The sequence below is a fragment of the Loxodonta africana genome, chromosome 22 (genome assembly GCF_030014295.1).
Source record: "Loxodonta africana isolate mLoxAfr1 chromosome 22, mLoxAfr1.hap2, whole genome shotgun sequence".
Taxonomy (NCBI): Eukaryota; Metazoa; Chordata; class Mammalia; order Proboscidea; family Elephantidae; genus Loxodonta; species Loxodonta africana.
Genome location: NC_087363.1, coordinates 26,470,488 through 26,493,031, shown reverse-complemented (window position 1 = coordinate 26,493,031; position 22,544 = coordinate 26,470,488). Strand labels below are relative to the sequence as shown.

At 43.4% G+C, this 22,544-nt stretch overlaps 1 protein-coding gene and 1 long non-coding RNA gene across 2 annotated transcripts; one reads left to right on the top strand and one right to left on the bottom strand.

Moving 5' to 3' along the window:
* Positions 1-290: 290 nt before the first annotated feature.
* Positions 291-20,416, top strand: LOC100659910 (C-C chemokine receptor-like 2). The gene is made up of 2 exons (XM_010589865.3): positions 291-509; positions 1,177-20,416. The coding sequence occupies exon 2, from the start codon at positions 1,237-1,239 to the stop codon at positions 2,275-2,277; it is 1,041 nt and encodes a 346-aa protein (XP_010588167.1). The 5' UTR covers positions 291-509; positions 1,177-1,236; the 3' UTR covers positions 2,278-20,416.
* Positions 7,765-22,284, bottom strand: LOC111750591 (uncharacterized). Its single transcript, XR_002785683.2, has 5 exons — positions 21,782-22,284; positions 11,785-11,832; positions 10,682-10,836; positions 9,719-9,860; positions 7,765-7,877 (listed from the first exon to the last, which is right to left on the bottom strand). It is a non-coding gene; the product is annotated as an uncharacterized LOC111750591 (long non-coding RNA).
* Positions 22,285-22,544: the final 260 nt, after the last annotated feature.

Here is a 22,544-nt window from a genome sequence, read left to right as displayed (position 1 = left end):
GAAGGGCCTGGCGATCTGTTATTGAAAAAATGCGCCATTGAAAACCCTACGGGGCGCAGTTTGAACTACTCGGGCACACATGGAGTCACCAGAGTTAGAATCAGCTCCACAGGAACTCTGTTTGTTTTTTTTTTTTTTTAATGCCATGGGCTCAGCAGTAACTCGACTCCCTTATCAGGGGTAGCCAGAAAGACAGCTGTCTAAATGCCAAGGGAAAATCAAAGTCTGGGCGCCAAGGGGTGGGGAGAGGAGAAAACAACTTCCTGTTTTCTTTCAGTAAGAAATAAATACTGGAGGTCCGTCTGGTGGAGCTTTCAAGTCTCCTTGTTTCAGTTGGGCTCTGAGAGCTGCCGGCTGCTGGCTGCTCAGTTTATTTCCTTGCCCCTGTGGGTCAGGGTCAGTCTGTCCAGAAGAGAGCTGCACTTTTCGACCATCCGAGGCCGTTCCCACAGCTCCGTGGATGGTGGCTCTGGAGACCGTGCACTCCCTGCCAGGAACTCAGCCAAGTGGTAAGTCATCTATGTATTTAACCCACTAGGTCCATGCTGATACACACCATGGTTTCACTTTTGCAAGGTCTGTTTATATCCTTCGAGACAAGGACAGCTCAGCCTGTCACAGGAAGCTGCTTCCATGGGTGAGCAAACGTTTTAAACACCAAATCCTTGAAGTTAAACTGTGCTACTTTTTTTTTTTTTTACTTTGTTCTCTTTCATTGGGTGTTTTCTTAAAGGTTGTCTTCAAGTAGGCAAGGCATGTTTCTACCAAAAATCTTTAATTTCTACAAACACAGTGTAATACTTTTATTTTCCTCATGGGGCCTTGCCCACTACTAAGCATGTAACTGCTTAATGCGTGTATCAGTTACATTTGCTGCTCTCGGAAAGTAGAGACGTGGTCAAGAAATGTTTGTCTTTCATCTGCTGAGTTGTGAATCAACTCTGACTAAAGCGAAGCACCAGGACAGGGAAAGGATGGCTGTAGGGGTACTAGCCGCTCAGCGGCTCTGCGGGAGAAAGACCTGGCAATCTACTCCCCTAAAGATTACAACATAGAAAACCCCATGGGGAAGTTCTGCTCCGTCCCGTGAGGTTGCTACAAGTTGGCATCAACTTGACGGCACCTGACAACAGCAGCAACTGCAGTGGTGTTGGTCCTGCTTTTTGTTTCCTCCAGGGCAATACAGCTGTGTGGAGGGAAAAATAACCTCTCGTGTATCCGCGGGGCAGCCTGAGGATGGCTGGTTACACGGCAGCCCCGGACGAAGACTATGATGTTCTCATCGAGGGTGATCTGAATGGCAGCGACACAGAACCATGTGACAAATACGATGCCAGGGTTCTCTCGGCTCAGCTGCTGCCAAATCTGTACTCCATCGTGTTCGTGGTCTGTCTTCTGGGCAACCTCTTGGTTGTGCTTATCCTGGCAAAATATAAAGGACTCAGACACGTGAAGAATATTTATTTCCTAAACTTGGCCTTTTCCAATTTGTTGTTCTCCCTTACCCTGCCATTCTGGGCTTACACTGCGTCTGCTGGGGGGAGCCTCGGAGACACCATGCATACAATTCTCATCGGTGTCAGCGCCGTAGGTTTGTACAGTGAGGTGTGTTTCAATGTGCTTCTGACAGTGCACAGGTACCTGGTGCAAAGTCCTTCGCCGACACCCTGTACAGCGTCCTGCGGCATCCTTACCAGTATCTTAGTGTGGACAGTGGCCGTTCTGATCAGTTTGCCTGAGTGCATGGCTTACACACTTCAGATGGAAGGGCAGGAAAACAAGTACTCATTTAGCATACCTCATTTTCTGCCAGCTGCTGAGAAATCCTGGAAGCATTTTCTGACCTTAAAGATGAACATTTTGGGACTTTTGTTTCCACTGTTTATTTTTATATTTTGCTATGTGCGAATGAGACGAAGACTAACGTGCAGGGACAACGAGAATGGCCTTTTCAAGCTTGTTTTTGCCATCATGGCTGTCTTCCTTCTGATGTGGGCACCCTACAATGTTGTACTTTTCCTGTCTACTTTCAAACAAGACTTCTCCCTGGATGACTGCAAGAGCACCTATGGCCTGGACCAGGGCATTCAGATAACGGAAATTGTTGCCGCCACCCACTGCTTCGTCAACCCTCTTCTCCACATGTTTTTTGACCAGGACTTTCGGAGACACCTGGGCCATCTGCTCCACCTGAGTAATAACACATCACCGCAACCCGGGAAGGAATCTGGCCGAGACGCATTACGGGAACAACCCGAGTCTTCCACTCAAGTATGAACCAGCTTCCATTAAAGGCATGAAAAATAACATTGACTTTTGTTCCATTGCATTGCTTCGTGTAATTTCTACACGTTTGTACGTAAAATAAGATACAGGGAGAAAGCGAGGGAGGGGGCCAAACACTGACTGAGCATTAATTTTGTCTCAGGCACCGTGCTAGGCTCTTTGTAAATGTGAGCTCCTTCACGCCTCACTACTTGTCCATGGCGTGGCTGGAATTATCCTTCTTTCTCTGAGATGGAAACTGAAGCTCAGACATTTGACTAAGATCACACAGCTAGCAAGTGACAGCGCTGGGAAGCAAACCCAGCTTGTCACTGGCTCCAGAGCCTACGCTTCGTTCAGTGCTCCAGGCTGCCAAAAATTGAGCAACAAAACATGGGAAATAGACAGTTTTAATCCCAGCCTGAGCACATTCCAAATTAGAAGCAACCCATTCGTATAGACGTGATTTTTTTATTGTGGTAAATATATATGTAACAAATCGTTTGCCGTTTCAACATTCTTCAGGTGCACAATTCAGTGACATTAGTTATGTTGAGCATCTTGTCCATACATTACCAACCACTAGTAATCAGAAGAGCTGGCTAGCTGGAGGCTATGGGAAAAGGAGCGGTGAGGTGACTTCTTTTCAGAAGATCTCTGAATTCTCTTGGCTACTTGCCACACCTCCAAAATCCCCAGATACCCCCAACCTGTGAGTCTCCCAGAGTTTCTAGTATTTCTTTTAGTATCTCCTCCTGCTTGACATGAAGACCATGGAATTTTAGGAAATTTAACAATAATAAATGTAAAATTGTGTTTAAAACCCATTGCTGTCGAGTTGATTCCAAATCATAGCAACTCTCTAGGACGAGGTAGACCTGCCCATAAGGTCTCCAAGGCTGTAATCTTTATGGAAGCAGACTGCCACATCTTTCTCTCATGGAGTGACTGGTGGGTTCCAACCACTGACCTTTTCAGTTAGCAGCCGAGGGCTTAACCACTGCACCATCAGAGCTCCTTCAGAATGTGTTTAGGAGATGTTTGACACAATGTGTACTTTGTCCTTTTTAATGCAGCATGCACCTCAGGCCTCACCAGCCTGTGCCTACCAAATGATGTCCCACCTCCCTTCTATAGGTGAATCACTAGGACAGAGGTGCCCACCTGCCACATCAGCAGGTGGCAGGATTTGCCTCCATTGGTACCACCTAGATCTGTAAGGGTGGTTCATCTTTGATCCTAAAACAGCCCTCCTACCTCTGCCTTTCAGAGCCAAACAGCACACCACCTGGTCTGTTGATAAACTTGTCCCTGATCCCTGAGGTCTGGGTGCCACCCCTGCTTTGCTGCACATAGGATGGTCATTGCTCTTGGCTGAGTCCTGCAGATACAGAGCTTGGCTGACTACCATCTCCTGGTGGCCCAGCAACTCATTTGTATGGAAGAGAACTTAGCATTGGTGCTTGCTAAAGGCTTTACCTGGTCACTTACCCCTGCTCTGCTCCAGGTCACCAGTCCACACTGCCCCTCCCAGTATCAAACATGTTTTCATGACACGGAACCTTAGAGAAAATTAGTGGGCTCTACGCTCGTTCACGGAAACCCTGGTGGCATAGTGGTTAAGTGCTATGGCTGCTAACCCAAGGGTCAGCAGTTCGAATCCACCAGGCGCTCCTTGGAAACTCTATGGGGCAATTCTACTCTGTCCTATAGGGTCGCTATGAGTCGGAATCGACTCGACAGCACTGGGTTTGGTTTGGTTTGGTTTGAAGCCCTTTCACAGCAGGCCTCTTCCTTCCTATCTAAAGTTTAGGGGTGCAAATAGATACACAGGGGCTTCTAACCCAGCTGCCAACCACATTGAAAGCCCAAGTCCTTGCCAAACCAAAAAGCCTTTTTACTTTCTTTCTCAAGGACAGTGGATGGAAATTAAATTGATGAAATGAGGTGGAAAAAATCTTATTTTTCTTAACATCAGATTTCTCCATGTACCACCCCATAACTGAGGATCCCCAATTGTTGTAGATGAACTACTTGAAGAGCCCCTTCTTAGGGGAGTAGGTGAGACTCTCAAGGAGCACGCTTTGGTAACAATAGATGGCTCCAAGCGACATCCTATAATGGTGGGTCTCAAACACAGGCACACATCACAGTCCCTGTGTTGAAAAACAATTCTAGCCCCCAGCACAGAGTTTTTGATTCAGTAGGTCTAGCTTGGGACCAGAGAATTCGCGTTGCTAACAAGTTCCCAGGGAGTGCTGTCTTAGTCTGGGTTCTCTAAAGAAGCAAAACCAGTACAGCATATTTAGAGAGAGAGAGAGAGAGATTTATCTCACGGAAATGGCTCATGTGATTGTAGAGACTGGCAAGTCCCAAGTCAGTGGGTCAGGTCAGATGTCAGGCTGGAGGCTTCTCCTGATTTACATACTGGCAGGGACTGACAAGTCCAAGGATGGCAGGTAAGATGGTGGGCCACTAGCTCACAGCCTTCAGAGGCTGATGAATCCCAAGATCGGCAGGCAATATGTTGGCAACTGGCTCAAGTCCCAAGGACAGAAGTCAGATGATTATGAGCTGGGTGCAGGATCCAGAGCAAACAAGCTTTGCCAGAAAATCTGTATATGTATTGGATGCAGGACACACCCCCGAGGAAATTCCCTTTTCAACTGACTGGCTGCTTGCATCAGATCACAAAATGGGGGATGACTACATCACTACATAACTGCCAAACCACAACATAACTGCCAAACCACTGAGAATCATGGCCCAACCAAGTTGACACACAACCTTAACCATCACAGATGCAGGTACTACTGGCCTCAGGGTCACGCTTTGAGAACCACTGTTGTAAGAAGAAGGAACTCAGCTGACAAAGGGGTTTTGTTTTGTGCTGACCACAGTATGGAGTTTAGAAACGGAGCTGACTTGCTCAGGAAGATAGAGGGCGTTGGGGAGATGGGGGGTGAGGGGTGTGTGGTTGAGGGAGGAAAGAGGACACCTGAGGCAGCTGACAAATGGAGATGAATTTAAGGGAGTAACAGATTGACTTGTGCCAGTGAGTTAAGTTTTGCTGAGCCTCTGACTTAAAACCTTTTCTCTGACACCCTGTGTTACTCATTGAGGCCTTGTGGCTAGATTTTCCCTTTTGAGTGATGCTCAACGAGTTTCGGTGGTGCAGTGGTTAAGTGCTCAGCTCCTAACCAAAAGGTCAGTGGTTCAAACCTACTAGTCACTCCGTAGGAGAAAGATGTGGCAGTCTGTTTCTATAAAAATTAAGCCTTGGAAACCCTATGGGGCAGTTCTACTCTGTCCTATGGGATCACTATGAGTTGGAATTGACTCAACGGGCAATAAGTTTTTAATAGAGCTTCGATCTGAGCTCAAGGTGAGTTGGAGTGCACACAGAGGTAACAGGTATGAACAGAAGCAGTCACACACAGCTTTTTCCTAGAACGAAGGATCCTTCATCCCAAAGGTGAGTGTTAGTCACCACCCTAAAAGACAGAAACTGAGGGTGACATATTAAATAGCAGGGTTTTTAGCTTCAAAGGGGATGTGGAGCAACTGGAACACTCATACACTGCTGTGGGAATGTAAAATGGTACAGTTGCTTTGGAAAAGTCTGGCAGTTTCTTTAAAAGTTAAACATATGCCTACCAGTCATTCTGCTCTTAGGTATTTACCCAAGAGAAGTGAACGTGTATGTCCATACAAAGACTTGTACGTGGATGTTCATACCTGTTTTATTTCTAACAGCCCCAAACAAACCAAATGCCCCTCAACAGACAAATGGTTAAACAAATCGTGGCATGTCTATATAGTGACATGTTGTTATTGTTAGCTGCCATTGAGTTGGCTCTCAACTCAGGATAACCCTGTACACAATGGAACAAAATTCTGCCCGGTCCTCTGCTATCCCCATGATTCATTGTGGATCAGATCCTTGTGATCCATTGGGTTATCACTGGCTGATGTTCAGAAGTAAATCACCCAATCTTTCTTCCTAGTCTGTCTTACTCTGAAAGGTCTGCTGATACTACTCCACAAGAAGAAGTGACAAACTTTTTTTTTTTATTATTTGCTTTGTTGTTGTTTTTCAGAAAATACACAGCAAAGCATATACCAATTGAACAGTTTCTACACGTACAATTCAGTAACCCTGATTACATTCTTCGAGTTATGCAACCATTCTCACCCTCCTTTACTGAGTTGTTCCTCCCCCATTAATATAAACTCACTGCCCCTTTAGTTTTCTACTTAATCTTTAACTTGCTGTTGTCCATTTGACCCCATATAGATAGTTCTTAAAATAGCACAATGCTCAAGGCAGACATTCCTTGCTAGTTAAGCTAAACCATTGTTTGGTTTTAAGAAGAGTTCAGGGCGTATTTTTGGTTTAAGGTTTAAAGATTATCTCAGGACATTCGTTTCAGAGTTTCATCCAGCCCCCATGGTTCAACTGAGGCAACTATATGAATGATCTGGTAAGATGACTACACTGTCAAATATCCCTGTGATGGTTAATTTTATGTGTCAGCTTGGCTAGACACTAGACTAGATGCCATCCATAATGTAATCAAATGCAATGTAATGCAATCAGCTTCCATAATGTAATCTAATGTAACACAATCAATCAATACGTTGAAAAGGGAGTTTCCTTAGGATGTATTCAGTTTTCAGACTATAAATGGGTATTTTGGCAGAACTGGCTCACGCTCCACTCTGTACTCTTTATGTTTGTCTGACCTACAAATCTTGGGACACAAGCCTGTAGAAAGTCTCCACTCCCTTGAAGTAGATCTCTGTCTCTCTCTATATACGTATGTATATATATCTGGAAACCCTGGTGGCATAGTGGTTAAGAACTATGGCTGCTAACCAGAAGGTCGGCATTTCGAATCCATCAGGCACTCCTTGGAAACTTTATGGGGTGGTTCTACTCTGCCCTATAGGGTCACTGTGTGTCGGAGTCAACCTGACAGCAATGAGGTTTTCTCGACTCATAGCAACCCTATAGGACAGAGTAGAACTGCCCCATACAGTTTCCAAAGAGCACCTTGTGGATCCAAGCTGCCAAGCTTTTCATAGCAGCTATAGCTCTTAACCACAGCATCACCAGGCTCATTCATATATATATATATATACACATACACACACATAAATGTACATATATATATATGTATGTATATATACACAGAGTTCTAGGGAACCCTGACTAAGACAGTTGCCAAGGAGACAACAGTTGCTTGGTCTGCCCTTAGATTCCACACTATCAGATATGGTACCCAAAACTGCAGGAGAGGAGGAGTTAGACCAGAAACCTTGGAAAACTTGATCCAACTGTGCAAGTATTTGGCCAGACATATGGTTACAGTATAAAACTCTAAAAAGATGAAAGGCGCTTTATAAGGAGAGGAAATCCACAGCATTTCTTATTTTATTTCTTGCTACAATGACAGCAGGGAATTGCGAACATAGATGAGACTGGCCAACTCCATCCTCAGGAAGGGAGCGGCCGGGGCTGAGCGCAGTGGAGGGCTGAGGCTCCCCAGGCAAGGCTGGTCACTGGCTTGAGTTCTACCTGCTGAGGAAGGCGCAGGCTTCCAGGAGTGCTGCGGGACACAACAGGGAGGGGAGTCAGAAACCGCCTACTGCTGCTGAAGAGAAACTGTTCTCTTGTTCTTTTCTTTTTTCAGTCAGTAAAATCAATAAGATTTTTAAATCAATCAATAATTCAGGGAAAATACTAAAACAGACACCTTTTTCTTTCCTTCTCCCACCCAATACAATACGCAATGCCTGCCACACTCACCTTGGCCTGGTTTCACCCCCACCCAGAACCACTGATACAGAGATTTCTGGCCCTACCCCATTCTTGGACTCTCTCCACATCCAGTAGCTCAGACTCTGGGTGAGGGACCAGGAACCTGGATGATCTCAGTGCACAGGAGAGTCCAAGCACACTGAAATTTGAGAATCATCACCTGGAACCTAACCAGAACAACCAAACCAGTTGCCGTTGAGTGGTCTGGCTCATGGTCACCCCATGTGTGGAGAGTAGAGCTGAGTTTCATAGGATTTTCAAGACTGTGACCTTGTGGAAGCAGATTGCCAGGCCTTCCTTCCAAGGTGCCTCTGGGTGGGTTCAAACCACCAAACATTCAGTTAGTATTTGTTGTGGATTGAATCGCATCCCCGCCCCCCAAATATATGTTGTAAATCCTAAACCCTGTACCTGTGGTTAAAATCCCATTTGGGAAGGGGTTTCTTTGTTATGTTATTGTGGCAGTATTAGGGTAGGATATGTTTTAAACCAGTGTCTTTTGAGATATAAAAGAGCAAATTAAGCAAGCCAGCAGAGATGGGGGAAGATGGATGCCATAAACCCAAACCAAACCAAACCCACTGCCCTCGAGTCAATTCCAACTCCTAGCGACCCTATAAGACAGAGTAGAACTGTCCCATGGAGTTTCCAAGGAGCACCTGGTGGATTCCAACTGCCGACATTTGGTTAGCAGTCCTAGCACTTAACCACTACGACACGAGAGCTTCCCTTTTAAAGCCTAGAGGCCACATATTTTAGCCACTGCCAGGCTCAGATATGCTAAGCTGATCTAATTTATTAGACTCTACAGCACTGGTTTGTAATATTCTTGGAGCATGGGGGACGGTTCTCTTACTGCCTTGAAATCCCTAAAGATACTACTGGAAGGAACACCTGGGTGAATGGAATTGTAAAATGGGGATTTGGATAATCATTATAAATCACTAAGTCATTATCATTGGTGAAATCCAAAAAACTTTTTTTTTTTTTTGGCTTTATTTTTCATTTCAGTATCGGGAAGAAGGAAACCCTGGTGGCGTAATGGTTAAGTGCTATGGCTGCTAACCACAGGGTCGGCAGTTAGAATCCACCAGGTGCTCCTTGGAAACTCTATGGGGCAGTTCTACTCTGTCCTATAGGGTCGCTAGGAGTCGGAATCGACTCGACAGCACTGGGTTTGGGTTTTTGGGTATTGGGGAAGAAACACTGCAATGCTGCTTTCTCATTGCCATTTCTAAGGCCAAAATGAAAGAGAAAAGTGAAACCATGGAAAGTAACGATGACCTCCCTGGGAGGAAAGGGTGGTGGCTATGGGAAGAGAATGCTCCCCATACAGTTAAATTATGGAAAGGAGTTAAGATGCCCATACTCTACCCACGTCATTTTCAGGACGAGATGCTGAGATTGACTGTGGCTCAAGATCAAAGAGAGGCAGAGCTAAGGTCAGATAGCCCATGCCACCTCCACTTGGTGGTGGTGGGCCTGGTGGAGAGAACCTCACTGGTGCCAACTGTTAGCTCTGCCCACCCCTCGTTCTGTCATGACGGGTCATGTCTGCCCCTTAGAAATGCAGAGCCAAGATGGAGGAGGACAAGGTTTCCCCAGGTAAAGATGGATTACAACATGTACCTGAAAGCTCCGATGTAGCCATAGTATCGCTCCTTGCTGTTGGGCACACACTTGTTCTGGCCTGAATCGTCACCAATGCACAGAGCACACAGACGGGATCCCGGGTCAGCCCCAGGGGCACAGCTTTGGCTAAAGAATTCATCTGTACAAAAGGAACATAAGTCAGCTCGTCTACCCGAGTCACCATGAGCGGCCTTTACCTAACAGGTGATGTGGGTGAGGGCTTGCAGTGTGTGGCAGGGAGAGAAGGCCCCCGGAAGCAGTTTGAGCCAGAACCCCTGAAGTCTTATTAGGATTCCTTTACAGTGGGAAGTAAAAGATCTGTTCTGATTAGAAACAGAGGCTACCCTTCAGAGGCAGGCAGGTGCCTTTTCCAATGTTTGGAAGCCAGGGCCTATGAAGAATTTAGACCTGAAGCTCCAGGAAGTTGGGGGAAAAAAAAATTTTTTTTTTCTTCTTTTAAAACTGCATCCAATCTTAAGGTGCAGAGATTCAAGCCCCCAAAACAAATCCGTTACCGTCAAGTTGATTCTGACTCATAGTGACCCTATGTTACAAAATAAAATTGCTCCATAGGATTTTCTTGGCTGCAATCTTTATGGACACAGATTGCCAGGCCTTTCTTCTGCAGTGCCACTGGGTGGGTTCAAACCACAAACCTTTAGGTTAGTAGAAGAGCACGAACTATTTGCATCACCCAGGGACTTTTTAGGGTGCAGAGAAACGGGCTGATATTCCAGGTTTTAAACTTGGGTGGGTAGGTGGGGCATGGGAAGTAGTGTGCACCCTTGACTCTGGGAGAACTTGCCTTCAAGCAACAATTAACCTTCAAATTCCCCACCTGGAAACTCCTTTCCCTGAGGCTCCATGATTAAAAATCCACCCTCCATGTTCAGAGGTCCACAGCACGATGTCCCTGTCCCCCAGGATGGCCAACGCACGACTCCCTCTGGAACTCCTTACCAAATTTACAGGAGCCTGTCTGGGTGAAAAGCAGGGCTCTGGGGACGTTCCAGCCTACAGTCCTGGAACGGCAGTGTGACAGGACTTCTCGACCTTCACTGAGTTCCAGGTGATGTGGGCATCTGCCTTACTAAGGACTGCCACGGCAAGATACCCTTGTACAACAGATGACAAAAGAGCAAGTCTTAGTGGGCTCAAGGACAGCTGTCTGCAACCCAGCCCAGAAGGGGTCAAGAAGCATCCCCAGGAGCTGATTCCCTCAGATAACTGGTCATCCCGAGGTGGCCCCAACAAGCTTAAGCTGTTGCCCCATGTGGAGGTAAGATTGAGCTGAGCTATGAAATAAAGTAATGAAGACAAACTGATTCTCTGAGTGCTGGGGACTCTCCTTGACCAGATACACAATGTCCCTGACCTGTAAACCAGCAATTCACCTTCAGGTGTGGGCTACTGAACAACTAACACTGAACAAAGCGAGTGCCTTCAATCGTGCATAAACCCCAACTGCATGTACGCAGGCAAGGGCAGTAACAGCCACCAAACTAGCTGCTGTGCAGATGCGGGAGCGGGGGCGCTCTCCAGGGACCTTCCCTATGCTGATTCGAGTCACCTTGAACTGTGGGAGGGTTATCCTTGTCCTGATAAGGTGCACCTGACAGGCTTTCCCCAGAGCTAGTGCGGAGCCTCCCCCAGAGCTGAGCAAGCACTACTTCTGCCAGGCAGGTTGGGGGTGGCACATAGAGTGCTGGATTTGACACAGGAGACCCTGGCTCAAGACCAGGATCTGCCACAGTATTAACTACAGCTAATTCTATAGACTTCAGGAAACTCTCTGAGCCACTCTTTGTCCCTCTGTATAATAATATGAGGGTGAGAACACTTCTCTTTCCATGTGGCCAGACCCAAGAGGAAATACGTGCCAAGTGTGAAGGTTGATATAGATGTTAACTATAATTATTCTCCTGTGAATGGTCTGCATCTTCAAAAGTGCTTATGGCTTCTGAGGCTGTGTCTCTTTCTGTGGGTTTTTTAACCACCCCCCCCCCCCACCTCCAGCTACAAGGACTTGCCCTTGGCCCCAAAAGTGGCTAATTCCAACTCACTTTCTGATCATCTATTCACGCAATCAGAGCCATCACCAACTTGGGATCCTGAATGAACAAACATGAGCAAAATGTTACTAAACACTCTAATTTATTGAGAATCATTTAATCTCAATAATGCAGAATCAAATCTAAGGAGACTAAGCCCCAGCAGTTGCATCTAACAGAAATGAGTATATGTGTTCCCCAAAAGGCATGCACAGGGCTGTTCAGAGCAGCACTGTTCATAATCACCATCATTATGGATGAAATTGTGTCTCTCAAAATATGTGTTGTAAGCACTAACCCCCATACCTGGATTATAATCCTAACCCCATAAATGGGTATAATCCCATTTGGGAATAGGTTTTCTTTGTTAAGCTAATGAGGGAGAATTAATATAGGGTGTGTCTTCAATCAATCTCTTTTGGGATATAAAAGAGCAGATCAAGCAAGCAGGCAAGGAAGCACAGAGAAAAGATACCCACCACATGATCACCAGCAACCTAGGAATAGAAGCTGAAAAGAAATAAGGACCTTCTGCCAGAGCAGACAGAGAAAGCCTCCTCTTAGAGTCAGCACCCTGAATTTGAACTTCTAGCCTCCTTAAATTATAAGAAAATAAGCTTTCGTTCATTATAAGCCACTCACATGGGGTATTTCTGGTAACGTAGCACTAAGAAATTTAGACAGCCACAGACTGGAAATTGCCCTAATGCCCATCGACAGCAGAAGGGATAAATAATTGTGATGGAGTCACATGACAGAATACTCTACAACGGGATTGGATGTTCCACAACCACAGGCTCACATCGATGAATCTCACAGACATAACACTGAGCAGGAGAAACCAGACACAAAAAAAGTACATAAGTACATGCTGTGGGACTCCTTTAAAGTAAAGTTCACAAACAGGCAAAGCTGATCTGTGCTGTTACAAGTCAGTACGGTGGTTACCCTTAGGAGGATGGAGGTGGTGACAAGAGGGCCAGAGAGGACTTCTGAAACATGATCTGTCTTAATGTGGGTGCTAATCACATGAGGGAATACAGTTTGTGAAATGTCACAAGTCGTACACATAGTGCACTCTTCTGTATGCATTTTATTTCGCTAAAACTTTTTCTGAAGAAGATGACACAAATCTGTGCTTTGTCAGTTCTCAATGCAATAGGCAGATGGGTAACACAAACATTTCGTTAATTCTTTTCCTGATTCTCATTTGAAGGTATCCATCCACCTTAACAAATTCCCTGTCCCCACCACCACAGTCCAACCAAACCAAATCAAATCCATTGCCATTGAGTTGATTGTGACTAGGTAGTAAAACCAGAGAGGCCACTCCCTCCACTTGCTGGAGTTCTCTGCCAGAAGAGGCACCAAACTGCACTTGCCCGCCATGTAGATGAGTCCTACCTTCCCTTAGCACTCTTTTGGTTTGGTTGTTTGTTTTCGGCTCCTATTTTTCTCTCCTCTCTCTCTTCTTTCCCATACTCATCTTAGCTCCACACCTCACAACTTCCTACCTCCTCCCTGCCTTCCTGCACTGTTTGCTGAACATCACACCCCTGAGCAGCACAGGCACGGCCTACTGGAATCTGCCCTGCACTGAATCCCAGCCCACCCTGACATCCCAAGTATGTACCAAAAACAGCCCATTCTAGCCCCTCCCCTTCAGCTAGACCCGACATGCTACATCATAGCTGAACGAATATCCCTGCCCATTGGACGAGGAAGTGAAAAGTATGCCCACAGATGAGCAAACAAGCAAAGAACTCATAACCCGCCTGCTCTGACACAACCAAATAAAACAAAAAAGCAGGATGAAACAAACAAATCTACAATCAATAACTGAAGAAAATAACTACTGCATGTCCCAAAGACAGCAGACAATATCAAAACATATTTTAAAAAAAACAGGATGGGATGGTTCCAGTAGGCATCCAAAATAAAATGCCAGATGACTGTCCAGTAGAGGAAAAGATACTAGAACTACCTGATAGGGAATTCAAATCTCTAATATTCAGAGCCATCCAAGAGTTGAAGAAAAATGCAGACGAAAATGACCAAAAAATGGACAAATTCATAGAAAAGCAGGCAAATCTGTGGAAAATACAGATTTTAAAAATAGAAGAATTCAGGAAAATAATATAGGAACAAAATGCCAAAATATATTCACAACTAGAAATCATACAAAAACAACATCTAGAAATCCAAAGGATAAACAACAAGATTTCAGAAATGAACAGTGTCATGGAAGGTTTGAGGAGCAGGTTTGAAAAGATGGAAGACGGGATCAGCAAAATTAAAGACAAACACTTGAATACAACTTTGAGGAAAAATCAGAAAAAAAGAATGAAGAAAAATGAGGAAACCCTGAGAATTATGTGGGATACAATCAAAAGGAAAAATTTGTGAGTAATCAAAGTTCCAGAACAGGGAGGGAAAATGGAAAACACAGAAAGGATCATTGAAGAATTGCTGACAGAAAAGTTCCTTAATATCATGAAAGATGAAGAGCTGACCACCCCTGAAACTCAATGAACCCTATATAAGATAGAATCCAAAAGAAAATCGTAATATCGTAATCACACTTGCTAATACCAAACGCAAAGAAAGAATCCTGACAGCAGCTCGAGTACAACGAAAAGTCACATACAGAGGAGAAACAATAAGACTAAAAGACTAAGCTCTGATTAATTTGGCAGAAACCATGCGGGCAAGAAGGCAATAGGATGACATACATAAAACCCCGAAAGAAAAAAATTGCCACCCAAGAAAAATATATCCTGAAAAACTCTGAATTAAATATGATGGTGAAATTAGGACATGCCCAGATAAACAGAAATTAAGGAAACCTGTAAAAACCAAACCAAACTTACAAGAATTATTAAAGCGAGTCCTTCAGTTTGAGAACAAACATCAGACTACAACCTGGCTCTAGGACTGAATATTCTATCAGCCAGATACCAACCGTCATGGATTGAATTGTGTCCCCCAAAATATCTGTCAACTTGGTTAGGTCATGATTCCCAGTATTGCTTGATTGTCTGCCATTTTGACATCTGATGTGATTTCCCTATGTGTTGTAAATCCTACCACTTCGTGTAATAAGATGGACCAGCGGCAGTTATATTGATGAGATCCACAAGATTAGATAGCACCTGAAGCCAATCTCTCTTTAGATATAAAAGGTAGAAGTGAGCAGAGAGACATGAGGAACTCATACCACCAAGAAAGCAGTGCCAGAAGCAGAATGCATCCTTTGGACCGGAGGTTCCTGTGCTGAAATGCTACCAGGCCAAGTGAAGACTGATGCATCACAAGGACCTTCCTCCAGAACCAACGGAGAGAGAAAGCCTTCCCCTGGAGCTGGCTTCCTAGCCAGACTTCTAGCCTACTGGACTATGAGAGAATAAACTTGTCTTTTTTAAAGCCATCCACTTGTGGTGTTTTTGTTATAGCAGCACTAGATAACTAAGACACCAACCTAGGAAATGAACTCTAAAGGACTATCCAAAACTGAAAGGATTACAACGGGTCACCAGAGAGGTTAATCTGTAAATGACAACAACATCAGAGCAATAAAAGAGGGACTTAACAGTGTAGGTATAGAACTTTCTAAAGGAGAGGAAGGCAAGCCTATACCATGTAATAATAGACTGGCTCAAACCTAGGAAGATAAGGGTAAATTTCAAGGTAACGAGAAAGAGAGTTAACAAACCTATTCATTAAAAAAAAAAAAAATCAAAATACAGAAGAAAAACATAAAGTCTTGGTAAAAACAAAATCTACAAAAACAAAAGAAATGAAAAAAAAATCCAAAAACAAAAGGAATTCCACACAGGAGAGTAAGAGAAACAAAAAAAAGTCAGGACCACACACAAACAAACAAAAAAAAACCTACAAAATGACAGAAAGAAACTTAAACCTATCAATAATTACACTGAATGTAAACGGTCTAAACGCACCCAGAAAGAGACAAAGAGTAACAGAACAGTTAAGAAAAAAAAATTTTTTAAAGAATCCATCAATATGCTGCCTATAAGAGATACACCTTAGAAAAAAAAGATGTAAATTTATTAAAAATCAAAGGATGGAAAAAATACATCAAGCAAACAACTACCAAAAAAGAGCAAGAGTGGCAATACTAATCTCAGATAAAACAGACTTTAAAACAAAATCCACTATAAAAGACAAAGGAGGGCAATATATAATGACTAAAGGGATGACCCATCATGAAGACATAATCATAATAAACATCTACGCACCCAATGGCAGGGCTCCAAAATACAGAAAACAAACTCTAAAAGCACTAAAATGAGAAATTGAAAGTTCCACAATAATAGTAGGAGACTTCAACACACCACTCTTGGTAAAGGATAGAACATCTAGAAAGAAACTCAACAAAGATATGGAAGCGTAAAAGGGCACAATCAGCCAAAATGAGCTCATAGACGTATATAGAACACTCTACCCAACAGGTGCAAACTACACATTCTTTTCCAACACACACGGAACATTCTCCAGAACAGACCACATCTTAGGCCACAGAGCAACCCTCAACAAAATCCAAACCATTGAGATAATACACAGTGCCATCAATTTAGAAACTGACAACAGGAAGAGCAATGAAAAAAAATCTACTACATGGAAACTTTATAACACCCAGCTTAAAAACCACTGGGTAATAGAAAATTTCAGAGGTGGAATCAAAAAATTCCCAGAATCAAACGAGAATGAAAACACGTCATACCAAAACCTTTGGGACACAGCAAAGGCAGTCCTCAGAGGTCAATTTATAGCAATAGATGCACACATCAAAAAAGAAGAAAGGGAAAAAATCAAAATATTAGCCATACAACCCAAACAAATAGAGGAGAGCAAAAAAAAAAAAGCCCACAGCCACCAGAAGAAAGGAAATAATAAAAAAAAGATCAGAGAAAAAAATGAATGAAATAGAGAATAGAAAAACAATAGAAAGAATCAACAAAACCAAAAGTGGGTTCTTTGAAAGGATCAACAAAATTGACAAACCACTGGCCAAAGTGACAAAGAAAACTAGGAGAGGATGCAAATAGCCCAAACAAGAAATGAAATGGGAGGACATTACAACAGACCTTACTGAAATAAAAAGAATCGTAAGAGTGTTATGAAAAACTATACTCGACAAATTTGAAAACCTAGAGGAAATGGACAAATTTCTAGAAACACACTACCTACCCAAACTAACACAAAATGATGTTGAAAATCTGAACAGACCCGTAACAAGAGAAGAGATTGAAAAGGTAATTTTAAAAAACTCCCAACAAAAAAAAGCCCTGGTCCAGATGGCTTCACTAGAGAATTCAACCAAATATTCCGAGAAGAGCTTATACCAGTACTAACTATTTCAGAACACAGAAAAGGAAACGATACTTCCAAATTCATTCTATGAAGCCAGCATAACCCTGATACCAAAACCAGGCAAAGACACCACAAAAAAAGAAAATCATAGACAAATATCTCTCATGAATATAGATGCAAAAATCCCCAACAAAATTCTGCCCAATAGAATTCAGCATCATATCAAAAAAATAGTACACCTTTACCAAGTAGGATTCATACCACGTATGCAAGGATGGCTTAGCATTAGAAAATCAGTTGACATAATCCACCACATAAATAAAAGGAAAGAAAAGAATCACATGGTCATCTTGATAGATGCAGAGAAGGCATTCGACAAAGTCCAACACCCATTCCTGATAAAATCTCTCAATAAAATAGGTATAGAAGAGAAATTTCTCAACCATAATAAAGAGTATCTAAGCAAAACCAACAACCAACATCATTTTGAATGGAGAAAGGCTGAAAACATCCCCCCTGAGAACAGGAACAAGACAAGGATGCCCTTTATTACCACTCCTATTTAACATTGTGCTGGAAGTCTTAGCTAGAGCAACAAGGCAACAAAAAGAAATAAAGGGCATGCAAATTGGTAACGAAGAAGTTAAACCGTCCCTATTTGCAGATGATATGATACTATACGTAGAAAACGCAAAAGCTCCACAAGAAAACTACTGGAACTAATAGAAAGATTCAGCAGGCTAGCAGGATACAAGATAAACATATGAAAATCATATGCACCAATAGAGAGAAAGGTGAAACGGAAATTGGGAAAACAATACCATTTATAATAACCTCTAAAAAAACTAAATACTTGGGAATAAATCTAACCAGGGATGTAAAAGACCTATACAAAGAAAACTACAAAATACTTCTGCAAGAAACCAAAAGAGATCTACATAAATGGAAAAACATACCATGCCCATGGATAGGTAGACTCAACATTGTGAAAATGACAATTCTACCCAAACAATTTACAAATATAATGCAATACCGATCCAAATACCAACAATATTCTTTAAAGAAATAGAAAAACTAATCATTAACTTTACATGGAAAGGGAAGAAGCCCCGAATAAGTACAGCACTACTGAAGAGGAAGAATAAAGTAGGAGGGCTCGCACTACCTGACCTCGGAACCTACTCTACAGCTACAGTAGTCAAAACAGCCTGGTACTGGCACGACGACAGATACATGGACCGATAGAACAGAACTGAGAACCCAGATATAAATCCACCCATCTACAGTAACCTGATCAAAGACCCAAAGTCCATCAAATGAGGAAAAGACAGTCTTTTTAAAAAGTGGTGCTGGAAAAACTGGATGTTCATCTGCGAAAAAATGAAACAGGACCCATACCTCACAGCTTACACAAACACAAATTCAAGATGGATCAAGACCTAAATGTGAAGCCAAAAAATATAAACTTCATTAAAAAAAAAAAAAAAATAGGACCAACACTAGACGCCCTAATACATGGCATTAACAGGATACAAACCACAACCAACAACATATAAACTCCAGAAGACAAGCTAGATAACTGGGATCATCTAAAAATTAAACACTTAGTGCTCACCAAAAGAGCAAAAAGAGAACCTATAGATTGGGAAAACAGTTTTGGCTGTTAGAAATCTGACAAAGGTCTAATCTCTGAAATCTACAGGAAAATCCCAAAGCTCCACAACAAAAAGACAAACAACCCAATTAAAAAATGGGCACAGGAAATGAACAGTCACTTCACCAAAGAAAACATCCAAGCAGCCAACAGACACATGAGGAAAGGCTTGCAACCACTAGCCATTACAGAAATGCAAATTAAAACCACAATGAGATACCGTCTCGTCCCAGCGTTACTACCACAAATTTTAAAAAAGGGAAATAGCAAATGTTAGAGGGGCTGTGAGGAGACTGGAACTCTTACCCACTGCTGGGGGGAATGCAAAATGACACAACCATTTCGGAAAATGATACGGTGCTTCCTTAAAAAGTTAGAAATATCACATGATCCAGCAGTCCCACTCCTAGGAATATATCCCAGAGAAATAAGAGTCATCATATGAATAGACATATGCACACCCATGTTCATTGCAGCATTGCTCACAACAGCAAAAGTTGGAAACAACATAGATGCCCATCAACAGATGAATGGATAAACAAACCATGGTACATACACACAATGGAGTATATACTCAATGACAGAGAACAATGAAAATCTGTGAAGCATCTCATAACCCGGATGAATCTGGAGGGCATTACGCTAAGTGAAATAAGTCAATCACAAGAAGACAAGCATTGTAAAAACTCATGAAAAAGTTTACATACAAAAAGAGACAATCTTTCATAGTCATGAAGGAGGGTAGTAGGGGTAGAGATGGAAAAACACTAAAGAGACAATAGATAAGTGGTCACTTTGGTGAAGGGTAAGACAGTACACAATACTGGGGAAGCCAGCACAACTTGTCCAAGACCAGGTCAGGGAAGCTCCATAGACATATCCAAACTCCCTGAGGGACCAAATTGCTCGGCTGAGGGCTGTGGGGACCATGGTATTGGGAAACATCTAGCTCAACTGGCATAACACAGTTTATAAAGAAAATGTTCTACATTCTACTTTCTTGAGTAGCATCTGGCATCTTAAAAGCCTGTGAGCATCCGCCTAAGATACTCCACTGTCCCACCCCTTCAGGAAAAAAAAAAAAAAAGCAAGGGAAAATGAAGAAAACTAAAGATACAAGGGAAAGATTAGTCCAAAGGACTAATGGACCACATCTACCACGGACTCCACCAGACTAAGTCCAGTACAAACAGATTGTGTCCGGCTACCACCACTGACTGCTCTGACAGGGCTCACAGTAGAGGGTCCCAGATGCAGCGGGAGAAAAATGTAGAACAAAATTCTAACTCACAAAAAAAGACCAGACTTACTGCCCTGACAGAGACTGGAGAAACCCTGAGAGTATGGCCCCCGGACACCCTTTTAGCTCAGTAATGAAGTCGCTCCCGAGGTTCACCTTTCAGCCAAAGATTAGACAGGCCCATAAAACAAAAGGAGACTAAAGGGCCACACCAGCCCAGAGGCAAGGAATAGAAGGCAGGAGGGGACGAGAAAGCTGAAAATAAGGAACCCAAGGTCGAGAAGAGAGAGTGTTGACAGGTCCTAGGGTTGTTAAGCAATGTCATAAAACAATATGTGCACAACTGTTTAGTGAGAAACTAGTTTGTTCTGTAAACTTTCACCTGAAGTACAAGGAGAAAAAAAAAAAAAAAAGAATTACCTTAGGTAAAGGAACGACAACACACAATAGAGGGTAAGCCAGCACAACTGGACTCAACCAAAAGCTAAGAAGTATCCTGAACACAACCAAACACTTCAAGGAACAGAGTAGCAGTGCCTGGGCTCTGGGGACCATGATTTCGGGGGACACCTAGGTCAATTGGCCCAACAAAGTTTATTAAAAAAAATGCTCCGCATCCCAATTTGGTGAATGGCGTCTTGGATCTTAAAAGCTTGCCAGTGGCCATCTAAGATACATCAATCTGTCCCAACTCACCCGGATCAAAGGAGAATGAAGAACTCCAAAGACACGAGAATGTTAGCGCAAGAGACAGAAAGGGCCAGGTAAACCAGAGGCTCCATCAGCCTGAGACCAGAAGAACCAGATGATGCCTGGCTACCACCAATGACAGCCCTGACAGGAAACACAGGAGTGTCCCTGATTGAGCAGGAGAAAAGTGGAGTACAGAACTCAAATTCACGTAAAAAGACCAGACTTAATGGTCTGACTGAGACTAGAAAAAAAAAAAAAACAACGCAATGCCATCGAGACTAGAGGGGCCCTGGAAGACATGACCCCAGGACTCTCTGTTAACCCGGAACGAAAGCCACTCCCCAAGCGAACTCTTCAGACAAAGATTAGACTGGATTATAAAACATAAAATAACACTCATGAAGAGTGCGCTTCTTAGTTCAAGTAGATACATGATACTAAACAGGCAACTCCTGTCTGCGGGAAGGATGAGAAGGCAGAAAGGGACAGGAGCTGGTTGAATGGACAGGGGAAACCCAGAATGGAAAGGGGGAGTGAGCTGTCATATTACAGGAATTGCAACTAGTGTTACATAACAATATGTGTATAAATTTTTGTATGAGAAATGAACTTGAGCTGTAAACTATCACCTAAAGCACAATTTAAAAAAAAAAAGTCTATAAAAAACCCAAACATACACCCTTTGCTTGGTTCTCACTGCAGGTCTTTGGTTCCCGTGTAAATTCAGGAAGTGGATTTCTGTTACTGCTGACAAAACTCTGCTGACATTCAGGAAGAGAAGAGCATGTGAGGGCCAGGACCAGGTCTGCATTATTTTGTTTAATAATTTAACTGTGATAAAATGTATATATCAAAAAAAAAAAATCACCATTTTAACAGTTCTTCAGCATCTCAGTGACATTAATGGCTTTCTCCACGTCGTGCAACCATCACCACTGCCTATTTCCAAAAGCTTCTCATCACCCCACACAGAAACGGAGTGCCCTTCAGCTGAAACTCCCCGCTCCCCTCTGCCCCCAGCCCCTGAAGATCAGGCCTTCTAGATGCACAGTTACCATGTAACCTGTTCCTCCCCTGCTAGCTGTTACCTGTTCAGAACGCTCCATGTCAGAAGCCAGAGGGGTCTCAGCCTGTCTCAGCACCTTAGTATCACTAGGGAAGTCCCTAGGTGGTTCAATTGGTTAACCCACTTGGCTGTTAACTGAAACATTGGCGGTTCGAGTCTGCCCAGAGGTGTCTCAGAAGAAAAATCTGCCATTGAAAACCGTGTAGTGCACAGTTCTAGTCTGACACACAAGGAGTTGCCGTGAGCTGAAATCAACTCCACAGGAATTGTTTGTTGTTTTTTTTAATGTCTCTGAGCTCAGCAGTCACTCGACTCCCTTATCTGGGGTAGCCAGGAGGACAGCTGCGTAAAGGCCATGGGGCAATCAAATTTTGGGTGCCAGGGGTGGGGAGAAGAGAAAACAACTTCCTGTTTTCTTTCAGAGGCTTAAGAAATAAATACTGGAGTTCTGTCTGGTGGAGCTTTCAAGTCTCCTTGTTTCAGGTGGGCTCTGACAGCCGCTGGCTGCTGGCTGCTCAGTTTATTTCCTTGCCCCTGAGGGTCAGGGTCAGTCTGTCCAGAAGAGCGCTGCACTTTCCAGCTGTCCAAGGCCGTTCCCACAGCTCCGTGGATGGTGGCTCTGGAGACCGTGCACTCCCTGCCAGGAACTCAGCCAAGTGGTAAGTCATCTATGTATTTAACCCACTAGGTCCATGCTGATACACACCATGGTTTCACTTTTGCAAGGTCTGTTTATACCCTTTGAGACAAGGACAGCTCAGCCTGTCACAGGAAGCTGCTTCCAT